The sequence below is a fragment of the Oncorhynchus nerka genome, linkage group LG1 (assembly GCF_034236695.1).
Source record: "Oncorhynchus nerka isolate Pitt River linkage group LG1, Oner_Uvic_2.0, whole genome shotgun sequence".
Classification (NCBI taxonomy): Eukaryota; Metazoa; Chordata; class Actinopteri; order Salmoniformes; family Salmonidae; genus Oncorhynchus; species Oncorhynchus nerka.
In genome coordinates this window covers 41,230,775-41,249,842 of record NC_088396.1, presented here as the reverse complement: position 1 = coordinate 41,249,842, position 19,068 = coordinate 41,230,775, and the positions used below count along the sequence as shown (strand labels likewise).

Here is a 19,068-nt window from a genome sequence, read left to right as displayed (position 1 = left end):
GAACTCTGGAGCTCTGTCAGAGTGACCATCAGGTTCTTGGTCACCTCCGTGCAGCCAACTCTAGGAAGAGTCTTGGTGGTTTCAAACTTCTTCCATTTAAGAAAGATGGGAGCAGGTGGACTCCAATCAAGTTGTAGAAACAACCTCATGGCTTGGTTTTTGGACATAAACTCTAATAAATTGTGGGACCTTGTATAGACAGGTGTGTGCCTTTCCAAATAATCTCCAATCAATTGAATTTACAACAGGTTGACTGCAATCAAGTTATAGAAACATCTCAAGGATGATCAATGGAAACAGGATGCACTTGAGCTCAATTTCAAGTACTTTGGTGCAAAAAGTGCAAATCAATCCCAGAACAACAGCAAAGGACCTTGTGAAGATGCTGGGAAGAAGCCACTGCTCCAAAACCGTCATAAAAAAAGCCAGACTATGGTTTGCAACTGCACATGGGGACAAAGGTCGTACTTTTTGGAGAAATGTCCTCTGGTCTGATGAAACAAAAATAGAACTGTTTGGCCATAATGACCATCGTTATGTTTGGAGGAAAAAGGGGGCGGCTTTCAAGCCGAAGAACACCATCCCAACCGTGAAGCACGGGGGTGGCAGCATCATGTTGTGTAGGTGCTTTGCTGCAGGAGTGACTGGTGCACTTCACAAAATAGATGGCATCATGAGGACGTAAAATTATGTGGATATATTGAAGCAACATCTCAAAACATCAGTCAGAAAGTTAAAGCTTGGTCGCAAATGGGTCTTCCAAATGGACAATGACTCCAAGCATACTTCCAAAGTTGTGGCAAAATGGCTCAAGGACAACAAGTCAAGATATTGGAGTGGCCATCACAAAGCCCTGACCTCAATCCCATAGAAAATGTGTGGGCAGAACTGAAAAAGCGTGTGCAAGCAAGGAGGCCTACAAACTTGACTCAGTTACACTAGCTCTGTCAGGAGGAAAGGGCCAAAATTCACCCAACTTGTTGAGGGAACCTTGTGGAAGGATACCCGAAATGTTTGACCCAAGTTAAACAATTTCAAGGCAATGCTACCAAATACTAATTGAGTGTATGTAAACTTCTGACCCACTGGGAATGTGATGAAAGAAATAAAACCTCAAATAAATCATTCTCTCTACAATTATTCAGACATTTCACATTCTTAAAATAAAGTGGTGATCCTAACTGACCTAAGACAGGAAATTTTTACTAGGATTAAATGTCAGGAATTGTGAAAAACTGAGTTTAAATGTATTTGGGCTAAGGTGTATGGAATCTTCCGACTTCAACTGTAGGTCCCCCAGTACCAGGTCCTTCAAATTGCTCATGGATGCTCTCTATGCCCCATAGTTTTAGTGAATGCAGGCTTAGACTACATCCCCCATGAGGCCACACCACAGAGAACAAGCACGTTCCTGGTCCCATTTTGAGATGATTAAAAATGGAAACATTCTCCTCAGATTTAAAAACAGCAACGTTTTGGTAGTAAATTGCCTTTTCTAGGGCTTCTTGCAAATGGAACAACTGTCAATAATGTAACTAGAGAGTGGTGGATGTTTGCATGCCAAATGGCACCCCATTTCACATGGTACCCTATGGGCCCTGATCAAAAGTAGTTCACTATTTAGGAAATAGGGGGCCATTTGGCATGCTGTACTTCCAGTCTAGTTCTTATTTAGTCAGAGTGGGGCAGTAAAGGTCTGATTCATGAGATAGAGATGTGGTGATTTTTAGGGGTGGGTGCATTGATGAGAGAGGACATATTCTCAGGCCACTTTAAAACCAAGTGTGGCAGCCACATAGACACACCCACACAACCCCCCCCCCCCCCCCAGACACACAACACACAACCACATACACACATACAGTAAATCCTGCCCATTGTCTCATTAGAATATGTACAGTAAATATGTAAAAATAGGACATTTGTTTAACCTGCCCTGCCTGGAGAGTTGAGGTTTAAACACAGCCGAACTAGCCCCAGTCCTATACTATAACGTAACTGTGACGATATGCCAGACAGATGGAGAGCATTGCCTGAAACAGAGAGAGACAGCCTCACAGGGAGAAACAATAGGCATACACAACAACCTGTCTACCCAGAACCAGACTGTTACACAATAACAATAACAATGATGAAACCATCCAGGATCATTGGACCGGGATAATCACTGTCTGTCTAATAGTTCAGGGGAGAGTGGCCCTGTCCATGTGGCTGCTTCAATTGGCTCTAATAGTTAACAATCCATGTACACACACACTTCAACACCCTCGTTAGCGGCGCCTCCCTCAGACACACACCCTCACACTCAACCTCAATCACTGATGTAAACACACACACACACACACATTCTTGCAAACCCCCAAACAACCACCCACACAATCACACAGAGTCAACGTGTTCTGTTCCATCAGTGCAGAGTGAGTGTGTGTGTGTAGCTCTCAGACTGCAGATCAGATCACTGTCAGACTGGAACCTCATCTCTCCCCGCAGTAGCTGTCAGCATGGAGAGAGAGAGAGAGAGAGAGAGAGAGAGGGGAGAAGAGGAGAGAGAGGGGGGAGAGGAGGAGAGAGAGAGAAGATGAGAGAGAGAGAGAGGAGAAGAGGAGAGAGAGAGCGGAGAGGAGGAGAGGAGAGAGGGGGGGAGAAAAATAGAGAGAGAGAGAAAGGGAGAGGGAGAGAGAAAGGGAGATTGAGAGAGAGAGGGGAGAAGAGGAGAGAGAGAGAGAGAGAAGAAGAGGAGAGAGAGAGAGGGGAGAAGAGGAGAGGAGAGAGAGAGAAGAGGAGCGAGAGAGGGGAGAGAGAGAGAGGAGAGAGAGAGAGCGGAGAGAGAGAGAGAGGGGGGGAGAAAAATAGAAAGAGAGAGAAAGGGAGAGAGAGAGTGAGAGAGAGAGAAAGGGAGAGCGAGAGAGAGAGAAAGGGAGAGCGAGATAAGGTGGGAGAGGGGGTGTTAGAAAGGGGTGAGCAATAATCAGACACAGAGAGAGAGACAGAGAGAGAGAGAGAGAGAGAGAGAGACAGTGTGTGTGAGAGAGAGACAGTGTGTGAGAGAGAGAGAGAGAGAGAGAGAGAGTGTGTGAGAGAGAGAGACAGTGTGTGTGAGAGAGAGAGAGAGAGAGACAGTGTGTGTGAGAGAGAGACAGTGTGTGTGAGAGAGAGAGAGAGAGAGAGAGAGAGAGAGAGAGTGTGTGTGAGAGAGAGAGAGACAGTGTGTGTGAGAGAGAGAGAGAGAGAGAGAGAGAAAGAGAGAGAGAGAGAGAGACAGTGTGTGTGAGAGAGAGAGACAGTGTGTGTGTGAGAGAGAGAGACAGTGTGAGAGAGAGAGACAGTGTGAGAGAGAGAGAGAGAGTGAGAGAGAGAGAGAGAGAAAGAGTGAGAGAGAGAGAGACAGTGTGTGAGAGAGAGAGAGACAGTGTGTGAGAGAGAGAGAGAGACAGTGTGAGAGAGAGAGACAGTGTGAGAGAGAGAGAGAGAAAGAGAGAGAGAGAGAGAGAGACAGTGTGTGTGAGAGAGAGAGACAGTGTGAGAGAGAGAGAGAGAGAGAGAGAGAGAGAGAGAGAGAGACAGTGTGTGTGAGAGAGAGAGACAGTGTGTGTGTGAGAGAGAGAGAGAGAGAGAGAGAGAGAGAGACAGTGTGAGAGAGAGAGACAGTGTGAGAGAGAGAGAGAGAGAGAGAAAGAGAGAGAGAGACAGTGTGTGTGAGAGAGAGAGAGAGAGAGAGAGAGAGAGATAGAGAGAGAGACAGTGTGTGTGAGAGAGAGAGAGAGAGAGAGAGAGAGAGAGAGAGAGCGAAGCAGTGAGATTGGCACATCTCTATTTTGGCAGGGGTATGCTATTGAAATGCTGTGAGCAGTGAACCTCCTTTAAGTATGACTGACAGCTATATAATATCTATATATCTATCTATATGTGCAGTACATTCGGAAAGTATTCAGACCCCTTGACTTTTTACACATTTTGCAACGTTACAGCCTCATTCTAAAATGGATTAAATCGTTTTACCCCCTCATCAATCTACACACAACGCCCCATAATGACATCACAACGCCCCATAATGACATCACAACGCCCCATAATGACATCACAACGCCCCATAATGACATCACAACGCCCCATAATGACATCACAACGCCCCATAATGACATCACAACGCCCATAATGACATCACAACGCCCCATAATGACATCACAACGCCCCATAATGACATCACAACGCCCCATAATGACATCACAACGCCCCATAATGACATCACAACGCCCCATAATGACATCACAACGCCCCATAATGACATCACAACGCCCCATAATGACATCACAACGCCCCATAATGACATCACAACGCCCCATAATGACATCACAACGCCCCATAATGACGAAGCAAAAAGAGATTTTTGTTAAATGTATTAAAAATAAAAAACGTAAATATCATATTTCCGTAAGTATTCAGACCCTTTAATCAGTATTTTGTTGAAGCACCTTTAGCAGCGATAAAGGCCTTGAGTCTTCTTGGGTATGACACTACAAGCTTGGCACACCTGTATTTGGGGAGTTTTTCCCATTATTCTCTGCAGATCCCCCCAAGCTCTGTCAGGTTGGATGGGGAGCGTCGTTGCACAGCTATTTTCAGGTCCAGGCTCTGGCTGGGCCACTCAAGGACATTCAGAGACTTGTCCCGAAGCCACTCCTGCGTTGTCTTGGCTGTGTGCTTAAGGTTGCTGTCCTGTTGGAAGGTGAACCTTCGCCCCAGTATGAGGTCCTGAGCGTTCTGGAGCAGGTTTTCATCAAGGATCTCTCTGTACTTTTCTCCATTCATCTTTCCCTTGATCCTGTTGTTGGGGAGCTTCAATGCTACAAAAATGTTTTGGTGCCCTTCCCCAGATCTGTGACTCGACACAATCCTGTCTCTGAGCTCTACGGACAATTCCTTCGACTTCCTGGCTTGGTTTTTGCTCTGACATGTACTGTCAACTGTGGGACCTTATATAGACAGGTGTGTGCCTTTCTAAATCATATCCAATCAACTGAATTTACCACAGGGTGAACTCCAAACAAGTTGTAGAAACATCTCAAGGATGATCAATGGAAACAGGATGCACATGAGCTACATTTCGAGCAAAGGGTCTGAATACTTATGTAAATAAGGTATCTGTTTTTTTGTTTTTTTTTATAAATCAGTTTTTTCTTTGTCATTATGGGGTATTATGTGTAGATTAATGAGGGAAAAATGTGTTTATCCCCTTCCCCTTTTCCATTTTTGGAAAATGAAAAGGGGTCTGAATACTTTCCGAATGTACTGTATATGAAACTGTTTTCTGTTTCTATCGTTATGTATTAATATAATACTGATTCTGAATTTGAACACACACACACACACAGATACACACACACAAACACACACACACACAGATACACACACACACACACAGATACACACAAAGGTTCACACACACACACATACATACACAGATACACACAAAGGTTCACACACACACAGATACACACACACACACACACACACATACACAGATACACACAAAGGTTCACACACACACAGATACACACACACACACACACATAGATACACACAAAGGTTCACACACACACAGATACACACACACACACACATACATACACAGATACACACAAAGGTTCACACACACACAGATACACACACACACACACACACACACACACACACACACACACACACACATATTAACCAGTCCCTCTGCCTCCAGCCCTGATGCATGCGGTGGTGTTTGGTAACGTGACTGCCATCATTCAGAGGATGTACTCTCGGCGCTCCCTCTACCACACCCGTACCAAGGACCTGAAGGACTTCATCAGGGTCCACCGCCTGCCCAAAGCCCTGGAGCAACGCATGCTGGAGTGTTTCCAGACCACCTGGTCAGTCAACAACGGCATCGACGTCAGTGAGGTGGGTTAGAACAACAGAAGTCTCTCACTGTCACTCACACCTTGCTTTCACTGTCTCTCACTCCTTGCTCTCACTGTCACTAAGGCCTTGCTCTCACTGTCACTAAGGCCTTGCTCTCACTGTCACTAAGGCCTTGCTCTCACTGTCTCTCACTCCTTGCTCTCACTGTCACTATAAGGCCTTGCTCTCACTGTCACTAAGGCCTTGCTCTCACTGCCACTAAGGCCTTGATCTCACTGTCTCTCACGCCTTGCTCTCACTGTCACTAAGGCCTTGCTCTCACTGTCTCTCACACCTTTCTCTCACTGTCACTAAGGCCTTGCTTTCACGGTCTCTCACGCCTTGCTCTCACTGTCACGAAGGCCTTGCTCTCACTGTCACTAAGGCATTGATCTCACTGTCACGAAGGCCTTGCTCTCACTGTCACTAAGGCCTTGCTCTCACTGTCACTAAGGCCTTGCTCTCACTGTCTCTCACACCTTTCTCTCACTGTCACTAAGGCCTTGCTTTCACGGTCTCTCACGCCTTGCTCTCACTGTCACGAAGGCCTTGCTCTCACTGTCACTAAGGCATTGATCTCACTGTCACGAAGGCCTTGCTCTCACTGTCACTAAGGCCTTGATCTCACTGTCACTAAGGCCTTGATCTCACTGTCACTAAGGCCTTGATCTCACTGTCACGAAGGCCTTGCTCTCACTGTCACTAAGGCCTTGCTCTCACTGTCACGAAGGCCTTGATCTCACTGTCACTAAGGCCTTGATCTCACTGTCACTAAGGCCTTGATCTCACTGTCTCTCACGCCTTGATCTCACTGTCACTAAGGCCTTGATCTCACTGTCACTAAGGCCTTGATCTCACTGTCTCTCACGCCTTGATCTCACTGTCACTAAGGCCTTGCTCTCACTGTCTCTCACGCCTTGCTCTCACTGTCACTCAGGCCTTGCTCTCACGGTCTCTCACACCTCACTCTCACTGTCTCTTCTCTTTCCCCTCTCTCTCTCTCTCCTCTTGCTCTTCTCGCTCTCTCTTCTCTCTCTCTCAATCTCACTCTTCTCTCTCTCTTCTCTCTCTCTCTTCTCTCTCTCTCTTCTCTCTGCTCTCTCTCTGCTCTCTTCTCTCTCTCTTCTCTCTCTCTCTTCTCTCTCTCTTTTCTCTCTCTCCTCTCTCTCTCTCTCTCTTCTCGCTCTCTCTTCTCTCTCTCTTCTCTCTCTCTCTCAATCTCTCTCTTCTCTCTCTCTCAATCTCTCTCTCTCTCAATCTCTCTCTTCTCTCTCTCTCTCAATCTCACTCTTCTCTCTCTCTTCTCTATCTCAATCTCACTCTTCTCTCTCTCTTCTCTCTCTGCTCTCTGTCTTGTTTTCTTTTCAATGCTGCTGTTGGTTCCTCCTGTGTTGATTCTTCTGTCAGTTCTTTTCTCAAGTCCTATCACTTGTTTTGCCTCTCTTCCCCCTGTGCCACCTCTTCAACTTTCCATCTCATCTGTCAATCCCCTCTGTCCCAACTCAATCGCTCATATTTGATTCCCTTTCTCATTTTGCTTCACTAGTTGTTGAAGGACTTCCCAGATGAGCTGAGGGCAGACATCGCCATGCACCTGAACAAAGAGCTGCTGCAGCTGCCGCTGTTTGAGTCGGCCAGTAGGGGGTGTCTGCGCTCCCTGTCCCTCATCATCAAGACGTCATTCTGCGCCCCGGGGGAGTATCTCATCCGCCAGGGAGACGCCCTGCAGGCCATCTATTTTGTCTGCTCTGGGTCCATGGAGGTGCTGAAGGACAACACTGTGCTGGCTATACTGGGTAAGGAAACTTAGTGCACACACACACACACACACACACACACACACACACACACACACACACACACACATGTCGTTGGAAAAGTCATTCATGGCCACGTAATGAAATAACAAATTAACTTTCAAGTACCCTGACACACGTGCACAGACACACGTGCACAGACACACGTGCACAGACATACGTGCACAGACACACGTGCACACACACGTGCACAGACACACGTGCACAGACATACGTGCACAGACACACGTGCACAGACACACGTGCACAGTCACACGTGCACAGACACACGTACACAGACACACGTGCACACACAGAGTTGAGTGTGTGACAGACAAAGGATCATTTCCCAGTAGACTGGTCGAGGTGACGTTCACTCAGACAGACCTGGAGACTGGCCCAGTAGACTGGCCCAGTAGACTGGTCGAGGTGACGTTCACTCAGACAGACCTGGAGACTGGCCCAGTAGACTGGCCGAGGTGACGTTCACTCAGACAGACCTGGAGACTGGCAAAACAGTGGCTGTTCAGTAACATGCTATACATGACATCAGAGCTCAGTGGCTGTACAGTAACATGCTATACATGACGTCAGAGCTCAGTGACTGTACAGTAACATGCTATACATGACGTCAGAGCTCAGTGGCTGTACAGTAACATGCTATACATGATGTCAGAGCTCAGTGGCTGTACAGTAACATGCTATACATGACGTCAGAGCTCAGTGGCTGTACAGTAACATGCTATACATGACGTCAGAGCTCAGTGGCTGTACAGTAACATGCTATACATGACGCCAGAGCTCAGTCTCCACTTCACAGCTCTCTGTGGGTTTTGACTGACACTTGAGCAACTTTTGTAAATGTTTTGTTGTCTGAGTGAGGGAAAGATGTAGATTCATGTTTTGTTGTCTGAGTGAGGGAAACATGTAGATTCATGTTTTGTTGTCTGAGTGAGGGAAACATGTAGATTCATGTTTTGTGTTTTGTTGTCTTAGTGAGGGAAACATGTAGATTCATGTTTTGTGTTTTGTTGTCTTAGTGAGGGAAAGAGTGTAGATTAATGTTTTGTGTTTTGTTGTCTTAGTGAGGGAAACATGTAGATTCATGTTTTGTGTTTTGTTGTCTTAGTGAGGGAAAGAGTGTAGATTAATGTTTTGTGTTTTGTTGTCTTAGTGAGGGAAAGACTGTAGATTAATGTTTTGTGTTTTGTTGTCTTAGTGAGGGAAACATGTAGATTAATGTTTTGTGTTTTGTTGTCTGAGTGAGGGAAAGATGTAGATTCATGTTTTGTTGTCTGAGTGAGGGAAACATGTAGATTAATGTTTTGTGTTTTGTTGTCTGAGTGAGGGAAAGATGTAGATTCATGTTTTGTTGTCTTAGTGAGGGAAAGAGTGTAGATTAATGTTTTGTGTTTTGTTGTCTTAGTGAGGGAAAGACTGTAGATTAATGTTTTGTGTTTTGTTGTCTTAGTGAGGGAAACATGTAGATTAATGTTTTGTGTTTTGTTGTCTGAGTGAGGGAAAGATGTAGATTCATGTTTTGTTGTCTTAGTGAGGGAAAGATGTAGATTCATGTTTTGTTGTCTGAGTGAGGGAAAGATGTAGATTCATGTTTTGTTGTCTGAGTGAGGGAAACATGTAGATTCATGTTTTGTTGTCTTAGTGAGGGAAACATGTAGATTCATGTTTTGTTGTCTTAGTGAGGGAAACATGTAGATTCATGTTTTGTTGTCTTAGTGAGGGAAACATGTAGATTCATGTTTTGTTGTCTGAGTGAGGGAAACATGTAGATTCATGTTTTGTTGTCTTAGTGAGGGAAACATGTAGATTCATGTTTTGTTGTCTGAGTGAGGGAAACATGTAGATTCATGTTTTGTTGTCTGAGTGAGGGAAACATGTAGATTCATGTTTTGTTGTCTGAGTGAGGGAAACATGTAGATTCATGTTTTGTGTTTTGTTGTCTTAGTGAGGGAAACATGTAGATTCATGTTTTGTTGTCTTAGTGAGGGAAACATGTAGATTCATGTTTTGTTGTCTGAGTGAGGGAAACATGTAGATTCATGTTTTGTTGTCTTAGTGAGGGAAACATGTAGATTCATGTTTTGTTGTCTTAGTGAGGGAAACATGTAGATTAATGTTTTGTTGTCTGAGTGAGGGAAACATGTAGATTCATGTTTTGTTGTCTTAGTGAGGGAAACATGTAGATTCAGAGTGAGGGAAACATGTAGATTCATGTTTTGTTGTCTGAGTGAGGGAAATATGTAGATTCATGTTTTGTTGTCTGAGTGAGGGAAAGACTGTAGATTCATGTTTTGTTGTCTGAGTGAGGGAAACATGTAGATTAATGTTTTGTTGTCTGAGTGAGGGAAAGACTGTAGATTAATGTTTTGTTGTCTTAGTGAGGGAAACATGTAGATTCATGTTTTGTTGTCTGAGTGAGGGAAACATGTAAATTAATGTTTTGTTGTCTGAGTGAGGGAAACATGTAGATTCATGTTTTGTGTTTTGTTGTCTTAGTGAGGGAAAGACTGTAGATTAATGTTTTGTGTTTTGTTGTCTTAGTGAGGGAAACATGTAGATTAATGTTTTGTTGTCTGAGTGAGGGAAACATGTAGATTCATGTTTTGTTGTCTGAGTGAGGGAAACATGTAGATTCATGTTTTGTTGTCTGAGTGAGGGAAAGATGTAGATTCATGTTTTGTTGTCTTAGTGAGGGAAAGATGTAGATTCATGTTTTGTTGTCTGAGTGAGGGAAACATGTAGATTCATGTTTTGTTGTCTTAGTGAGGGAAACATGTAGATTCATGTTTTGTTGTCTTAGTGAGGGAAACATGTAGATTCATGTTTTGTTGTCTTAGTGAGGGAAACATGTAGATTCATGTTTTGTTGTCTGAGTGAGGGAAACATGTAGATTCATGTTTTGTTGTCTTAGTGAGGGAAACATGTAGATTCATGTTTTGTTGTCTGAGTGAGGGAAACATGTAGATTCATGTTTTGTTGTCTGAGTGAGGGAAACATGTAGATTCATGTTTTGTTGTCTGAGTGAGGGAAACATGTAGATTCATGTTTTGTGTTTTGTTGTCTTAGTGAGGGAAACATGTAGATTCATGTTTTGTTGTCTTAGTGAGGGAAACATGTAGATTCATGTTTTGTTGTCTGAGTGAGGGAAACATGTAGATTCATGTTTTGTTGTCTTAGTGAGGGAAACATGTAGATTCATGTTTTGTTGTCTTAGTGAGGGAAACATGTAGATTAATGTTTTGTTGTCTGAGTGAGGGAAACATGTAGATTCATGTTTTGTTGTCTTAGTGAGGGAAACATGTAGATTCATGTTTTGTTGTCTGAGTGAGGGAAACATGTAGATTCATGTTTTGTTGTCTGAGTGAGGGAAATATGTAGATTCATGTTTTGTTGTCTGAGTGAGGGAAAGACTGTAGATTCATGTTTTGTTGTCTGACTGAGGGAAACATGTAGATTAATGTTTTGTTGTCTGAGTGAGGGAAAGACTGTAGATTAATGTTTTGTTGTCTTAGTGAGGGAAACATGTAGATTCATGTTTTGTTGTCTGAGTGAGGGAAACATGTAAATTAATGTTTTGTTGTCTGAGTGAGGGAAACATGTAGATTCATGTTTTGTGTTTTGTTGTCTTAGTCTGTAGATTAATGTTTTGTGTTTTGTTGTCTTAGTGAGGGAAACATGTAGATTAATGTTTTGTTGTCTGAGTGAGGGAAACATGTAGATTCATGTTTTGTTGTCTGAGTGAGGGAAACATGTAGATTCATGTTTTGTTGTCTGAGTGAGGGAAAGATGTAGATTCATGTTTTGTTGTCTTAGTGAGGGAAAGACTGTAGATTAATGTTTTGTGTTTTGTTGTCTTAGTGAGGGAAACATGTAGATTCATGTTTTGTTGTGAGTGAGGGAAACAAATTCATGTTTTGTTGTCTTAGTGAGGGAAAGATGTAGATTCATGTTTTGTTGTCTGAGTGAGGGAAAGATGTAGATTCATGTTTTGTTGTCTGAGTGAGGGAAACATGTAGATTCATGTTTTGTTGTCTGAGTGAGGGAAAGATGTAGATTAATGTTTTGTTGTCTGAGTGAGGGAAAGACTGTAGATTACAAGGACTCAATGTATTTAGCAAAATGAGAAGATTAGAATGAATACCACTTTGATGTCATACAAGCAAGCCAAGCACCCAGGAGTCCAAATGTGCACTTCACATTTCCTTATCATAAGACTCATGTGATATACAGTGTGAAGGTTCATGATCACTATGTTTGATGTATAGTTACAAGATGACATGGCGTTATACCCTGGGTTGTCCTGAACAGAAAGAGACCATGTTGGTTGTATTGTGAAGTATCTGAATACACTCATGATTCAATTTTATGCTACCAAAATGACCATCTGCTTCTCTGAACTGGCTAGTGAAAGAATAACACTGTAGGATGTTGTTTTATAACCTAGCCAGTCATGTTGGCAAGAGAACGAGCTTTCAAATGATGCCCACCTGACCCAGATTGTGATTTATAATGGACCGTTTTTGGATTGCGTAAACAGCAACAGTAATTGTGTGATGGCAGGGATGCAGGGCTGTGTTCCAAAGAATACAACCACAACTACGCTTGCTCTAGTTCCTCAATGGCACCGCCAGGAGAGCTCAAAAAAGCACCTTGTAGTTTAAGACTTCTTTGAGTCATAAAAGTGCATTGAAATTGAGTAGGTACTGTGCACACTTTGGAGAAGTGTGGCCACTTGGAAACACCCGTTTCCACCAAACATCACACAAACCATTGTCAGAACATTCTTATCATGTTACTGATTGTATCCAGAGTATTTTCAGATTCCGTTATCAACAAATGTGGCGACAAGTACAGGAAATGTAAAATGCACACCAAATCAACGGTGTAATGTTTTGGATTCAGTCTTGTCAGGTGAACTGTTGTCCTCACCTTTCCTCTAATCATTTCCCATAATCCCCAAACTGTTCCCTTTTTAATTGCTGCCATGGTTTTGCATATGCTTTCCATAATTGTTCAATTAAGCCCTATCCATATAGACCAGTTCCCACATGTGTAAGGAGTTAAGGTGATATGGTGTGTAAATCTCTCTATATGCCACAGTGTCAGACAGATAGAAGAAGGTCTGAAACACTGGGCTGGTAGATGTCTGTACGTACTGCTGACTGCTCTGCTGTGACATGTGAAGACATTCAAATAACACACACACACAGTCACACACAGTCACACACACACACACACACACACACACACACACACACAGGGGCAGGGTTGAGGCTGCGGCTATCTTCCTTCCTGCAAACATGGCTACCACAGTGCCTGACAGCCCTTAACTGCTGCCCTACACAACTATCCAACAGTCACACAACTATAGACACACACACACACACACACACATACACACACACACACTCAACATGTAGAATCCACACATGCAAACTCAACACCTAGATAAGACTCACAGGCTTAGTGTCACACACACACACACACACACACACACACACACACACACACACACACACACACACACACAGGCTCAATCAATCCATTTTCCCCCCACATTTTTTCTGTTTAGGTTGTGAATTATGCACAGTAATCCTCCTACCTCCAGAGAGAAGAGCCACCTATCCTTCCTGTCCCTGTAGACACACCTTATATCAGACCACACACACAGTCTTCTTATCTAACCACACATGACACATGGCTTATAGAACCACATAACTTCTCTGATAAGACTGCAATATGCTGTACATAAACATGCAGTCTGCAGTAGGCTGGAAATATGTTTCTGCCACACTCTGCTCTCTAAAGAACACCAGCTAAATTTACATTTACATTTACATTTGAAGGGGTACCATGCATCACTTGAAACTCCTTCACTCAAATCAGGGCTCAAAGGTTAGCAGTGTTGCTGCTGGTTTTCTTCTTTCCCTGGAAGTGAAACCTGAATCAGTCCCTCGAGGCCCTGCTCCTCACCTCGATGGTAAAAAACATGTTTCCATTTTTAATGATCTTAAAAGTGGTACATGTGGGACATCATCACATCACATGAGGAAACTAAGCAGCTATTTTGATGCTAACTACTAGCGTACTGGACTTCATTACACTGGACCTTTATCATTACACTGGACCTTTATCATTACATTGGACCTCCATCATTACACTGGACCTCCATCATTACACTGGACCTCCATCATTACACTGGACCTTTATCATTACACTGAACCTCCATCATTACACTGGACCTTTATCATTACCTGGACCTTTATCATTACACTGGACCTCCATCATTACACTGGACTTCATTACACTGGACCTTTATCATTACACTGGACTTCATTACACTGGACCTCCATCATTACACTGGACCTCCATCATTACACTGGACCTCCATCATTACACTGGACCTCCATCATAACACTGGACCTCCATCATAACACTGGACCTTTATCATTACACTGGACCTTTATCATTACACTGGACCTCCATCATTACACTGGACCTCCATCATTACACTGGACCTCCATCATTACACTGGACCTCCATCATTACACTGGACCTTTATCATTACACTGGACCTCCATCATTACACTGGACCTTTATCATTACCCTGGACCTTTATCATTACACTGGACCTCCATCATTACACTGGACTTCATTACACTGGACCTTTATCATTACACTGGACCTCCATCATAACACTGGACTTCAACACTGGACCTTTATCATTACACTGGACCTACATCATTACACTGGACCTTTATCATTACACTGGACTTCATTACACTGGACCTCCATCATTACACTGGACCTTTATCATTACACTGGACCTTTATCATTACACTGGACCTCCATCATTACACTGGACCTCCATCATAACACTGGATCTCCATCATAACACTGGACCTTTATCATTACACTGGACCTTCCATCATTACACTGGACTTCCATCATTACACTGGACCTTTATCATTACACTGGACCTCCATCATTACACTGGACCTTTATCATTACACTGGACCTTTATCATTACACTGGACCTTTATCATTACACTGGACCTCCATCATTACACTGGACTTCATAACACTGGACCTCCATCATTACACTGGACTTCCATCATTACACTGGACCTCCATCATTACACTGGACTTCCATCATTACACTGGACTTCCATCATTACACTGGACCTTTATCATTACACTGGACCTCCATCATTACACTGGACCTCCATCATTACACTGGACCTCCATCATTACACTGGACCTCCATCATTACACTGGACCTTTATCATTACACTGGACTTCCATCATTACACTGGACCTTTATCATTACACTGGACCTCCATCATTACACTGGACCTTTATCATTACACTGGACCTCCATCATTACACTGGACCTCCATCATAACACTGGACCTCCATCATAACACTGGACCTCCATCATTACACTAGACCTTTATCATTACATTGGACCTCCATCATTACACTGGACCTCCATCATAACACTGGACCTCCATCATTACACTGGACCTCCATCATTACACTGGACCTCCATCATTACACTGGACTTCCATCATTACACTGGACCTTTATCATTACACTGGACCTCCATCATTACACTGGACCTCCATCATTACACTGGACCTCCATCATTACACTGGACCTCCATCATTACACTGGACCTTTATCATAACACTGGACCTTTTATCATAACACTGGACCTCCATCATTACACTGGACCTTTATCATTACACTGGACCTCCATCATTACACTGGACCTTTATCATAACACTGGACCTTTTATCATAACACTGGACCTCCATCATTACACTGGACCTTTATCATTACACTGGACTTCCATCATTACACTGGACCTCCATCATTACACTGGACCTTTATCATTACACTGGACCTTTATCATTACACTGGACCACCATCATTACACTGGACCTCCATCATTACACTGGACCTTTATCATTACACTGGACCTTTATCATTACACTGGACCACCATCATTACACTGGACCTTTATCATTACACTGGACCTTTATCATTACACTGGACCTTTATCATTACACTGGACTTCCATCATTACACTGGACCTTTATCATTACACTGGACCTCCATCATTACACTGGACCTTTATCATTACACTGGACCTCCATCATTACACTGGACCTCCATCATAACACTGGACCTCCATCATAACACTGGACCTCCATCATTACACTAGACCTTTATCATTACATTGGACCTCCATCATTACACTGGACCTCCATCATAACACTGGACCTCCATCATTACACTGGACCTTTATCATTACACTGGACCTCCATCATTACACTGGACCTCCATCATAACACTGGACCTCCATCATAACACTGGACCTCCATCATTACACTAGACCTTTATCATTACATTGGACCTCCATCATTACACTGGACCTCCATCATAACACTGGACCTTTATCATTACACTGGACCTTTATCATTACACTGGACCACCATCATTACACTGGACCTCCATCATTACACTGGACCTCCATCATTACACTGGACCTTTATCATTACACTGGACCTTTATCATTACACTGGACCACCATCATTACACTGGACCTTTATCATTACACTGGACCTTTATCATTACACTGGACCTTTATCATTACACTGGACCTTTATCATTACACTGGACCTTTATCATTACACTGGACCTTTATCATTACACTGGACCTCCATCATTACACTGGACCTTTATCATTACACTGAACCTCCATCATTACACTGGACCTTTATCATTACACTGAACCTCCATCATTACACTGGACCTCCATCATTACACTGAACCTCCATCATTACACTGGACCTTTATCATTACACTGGACCTCCATCATTACACTGAACCTACATCATTACACTGGACCTTTATCATTACACTGGACCTTTATCATTACACTGAACCTAGATGGAGGGGGGGTGTCAATGTAATAGTCCGGTGGCCATTTGATTAATTGTTCAGCAGTCTTATGGCTTGGGGTTAGAAGCTGTCAAAGATTCTATTGGTCCTAGACTTGGCGCTCTGGTACCGCTTGCCGTGTTGTAGCAGAGAGAACAGTCTACGACTTGGGTGACTGGAGTCTTTGACAATTTTTTGGGCCTTCCTCTGACACCTTATAGGAAGGTTCTGGATGGCAGGAAGCTTTTGGATTTTAATTTAATTTATTGACCCCAGTGATGTACTGGACCGTACGTACTACCCTCTGTAGCGCCTTACGGTCAGATGCCGAGCAGTTGCTATACCAGGCGGTGAAGGATGCTTTCGAAGGTGCATCTGTAGAACTTTTTGAGGATCTGGGTACCCATGCCAAATCCTTTCAGTCTCCTGATGGGGAAAAGGTGTTGTCATGCCCTCTCCAGCACTGGGCCATTATAGTTTGTTGGTGATGTGGACGCCAAGGAACTTGAAACTCTCGACCCTCTCCACTACAGCCCCATTGATGTTAATGGGGGCCTGTTCGGATCGCCTTTTCCTGTAGTCCACGATCAGCTCCTTTATCTTGTTCACATTGAGGGAGAGGTTGTTGTCCTGTCACCACGCTGCCAGGTCTCTTTTTATTTATTTATTTTACCTTTATTTGACTAGGCAATTCTTATTTTCAATGACGGCCTAGGAACAGTGGGTTAACTGCCTGTTCAGGGGCAGAACGACAGATTTGTACCTTGTCAGCTCGGGGGTTTGAACCTGCAACCTTCCGATTACTAGTCCTGACCTCCTCCCAATAAGCTGTTGTTGGTGATCAGACCTATCACTGGTGTAAAATACTGTATGTGCATAATGATGACGGGTGTGTGTTTGTGCAAATCCATACGTGGAAGGCCAGGAGCAGAAGTGTGTAAGTGTTTGAGGGTGATGACATGAGCAAGAATAAGATCACAGACACGTGTCTGTCTGTAACAGGGGAATGATGATATTCAAGCCTGCACTTACAGGAAAAGGTCTGTCTGTCTGTCTGTCTGTCTGTCTGTCTGTCTGTCTGTCTGTCTGTCTGTCTGTCTGTCTGTCTGTCTGTCTGTCTGTCTGTCTGTCTGTCTGTCTGTCTGTCTGTCTGTCTGTCTGTCTGTCTGTCTGTCTGTCTGTCTGTCTGTCTGTCTGTCTGTCTGTCTGTCTGTCTGTATGAATGAAGAGATAAGCAAGCAGCCCCTGTGTCTACTGGCGTGTGAGTCTGCGTGCTTGGACTGCTTAGTGGTAAGCTTAAAAAGCAATTATGTTGACAAAGGTTTTATGATACTACTAGGGATGCAAAGGGTCAGAAACTTTCTGGGAAATTTCTGGAAATGTTCCAGACATTTTCCACGGGAAGTTAAGCCTGGGAATTTTGCTTAAATTCATCAAAAAAATTTCCTGATAACAGTCAACCTTTTTTTGTGGGATACACATGACAATTCTAGGTCTTGTGGCATATTTTGGTTAAACTATCCCCAATTCAATAGAATTGCAACCCTCTGCATGCACAGTGCACTCTTCCATCACATGTACAGCTGCTTCTCAAGATCTTGCACACTAATGAGATACTATTGATCCCACACTACTACACTGTCTAAGACCAGGACTACATGCTTTCTGGTAAGTTTTGATTACAATACGAGGTGGGGTGAATATATTTTATATGACATAACTTTTTGTTAACTAGTAAATAGTAGCCTACAGCAAAGTGTGTTTAAATCATTTCTAACTTAACAATTTCTGCTAGTTAGTTTTTGCTACCATGTGGGTTTTAGCTTGCTTGAGCCTGCTAACTGAGGAGTGTTAATTCACCTGTTTCCATTCATGTTTCATTTTAAAACATTTATCTTACAAAGGAGTTGTTTAATCTAACTGCTTAACTATTTATCTGTACATGGAACTGTATTTGGGTCTTTTTTACTCATTTTTTTCTAATCATTACAGGAAAATGTCACGGGTACTGTCTGATGAATGGATACATTTCATTGCAGCTAATGTAGAAGGAAAAGCTGTGTACATTTGCAAATACTGTGCCAAATCATATGTGAAGAATGCAACAAAGATGCAGAATCATCTGGGAAAGAGCATAAAGTTCCCTGAGCGCTCACAACAAGCAACCTCTGACAAAAGTCCCTCTACTTCTTTTCGAGGTGAAAATAATGAATCAGACACATTATTTATAGCAACAGCTCATGGTCCAGCCCTCCAACCAGACAGCCCTCCAACCAGACATGCTTGATCTACTCATTTGCTGGATGTAGAGTTCAACAGAGTGCAAGTGAATGTCAAGCAAATCATAGAGAAAGCAGACTGTATTGCA

General features: G+C 43.2%; 1 protein-coding gene across 1 annotated transcript in view; it reads left to right on the top strand.

The window, feature by feature from the left end:
• The window catches only part of kcnh3 (potassium voltage-gated channel, subfamily H (eag-related), member 3), a 98,451-nt gene that overhangs the window by 44,849 nt on the left and 34,534 nt on the right, over positions 1 to 19,068 (top strand). The window contains 2 exon segments of the mRNA XM_065017083.1: positions 5,735 to 5,934; positions 7,481 to 7,730. Coding sequence (XP_064873155.1) covers positions 5,735 to 5,934; positions 7,481 to 7,730 — 450 coding nt within the window.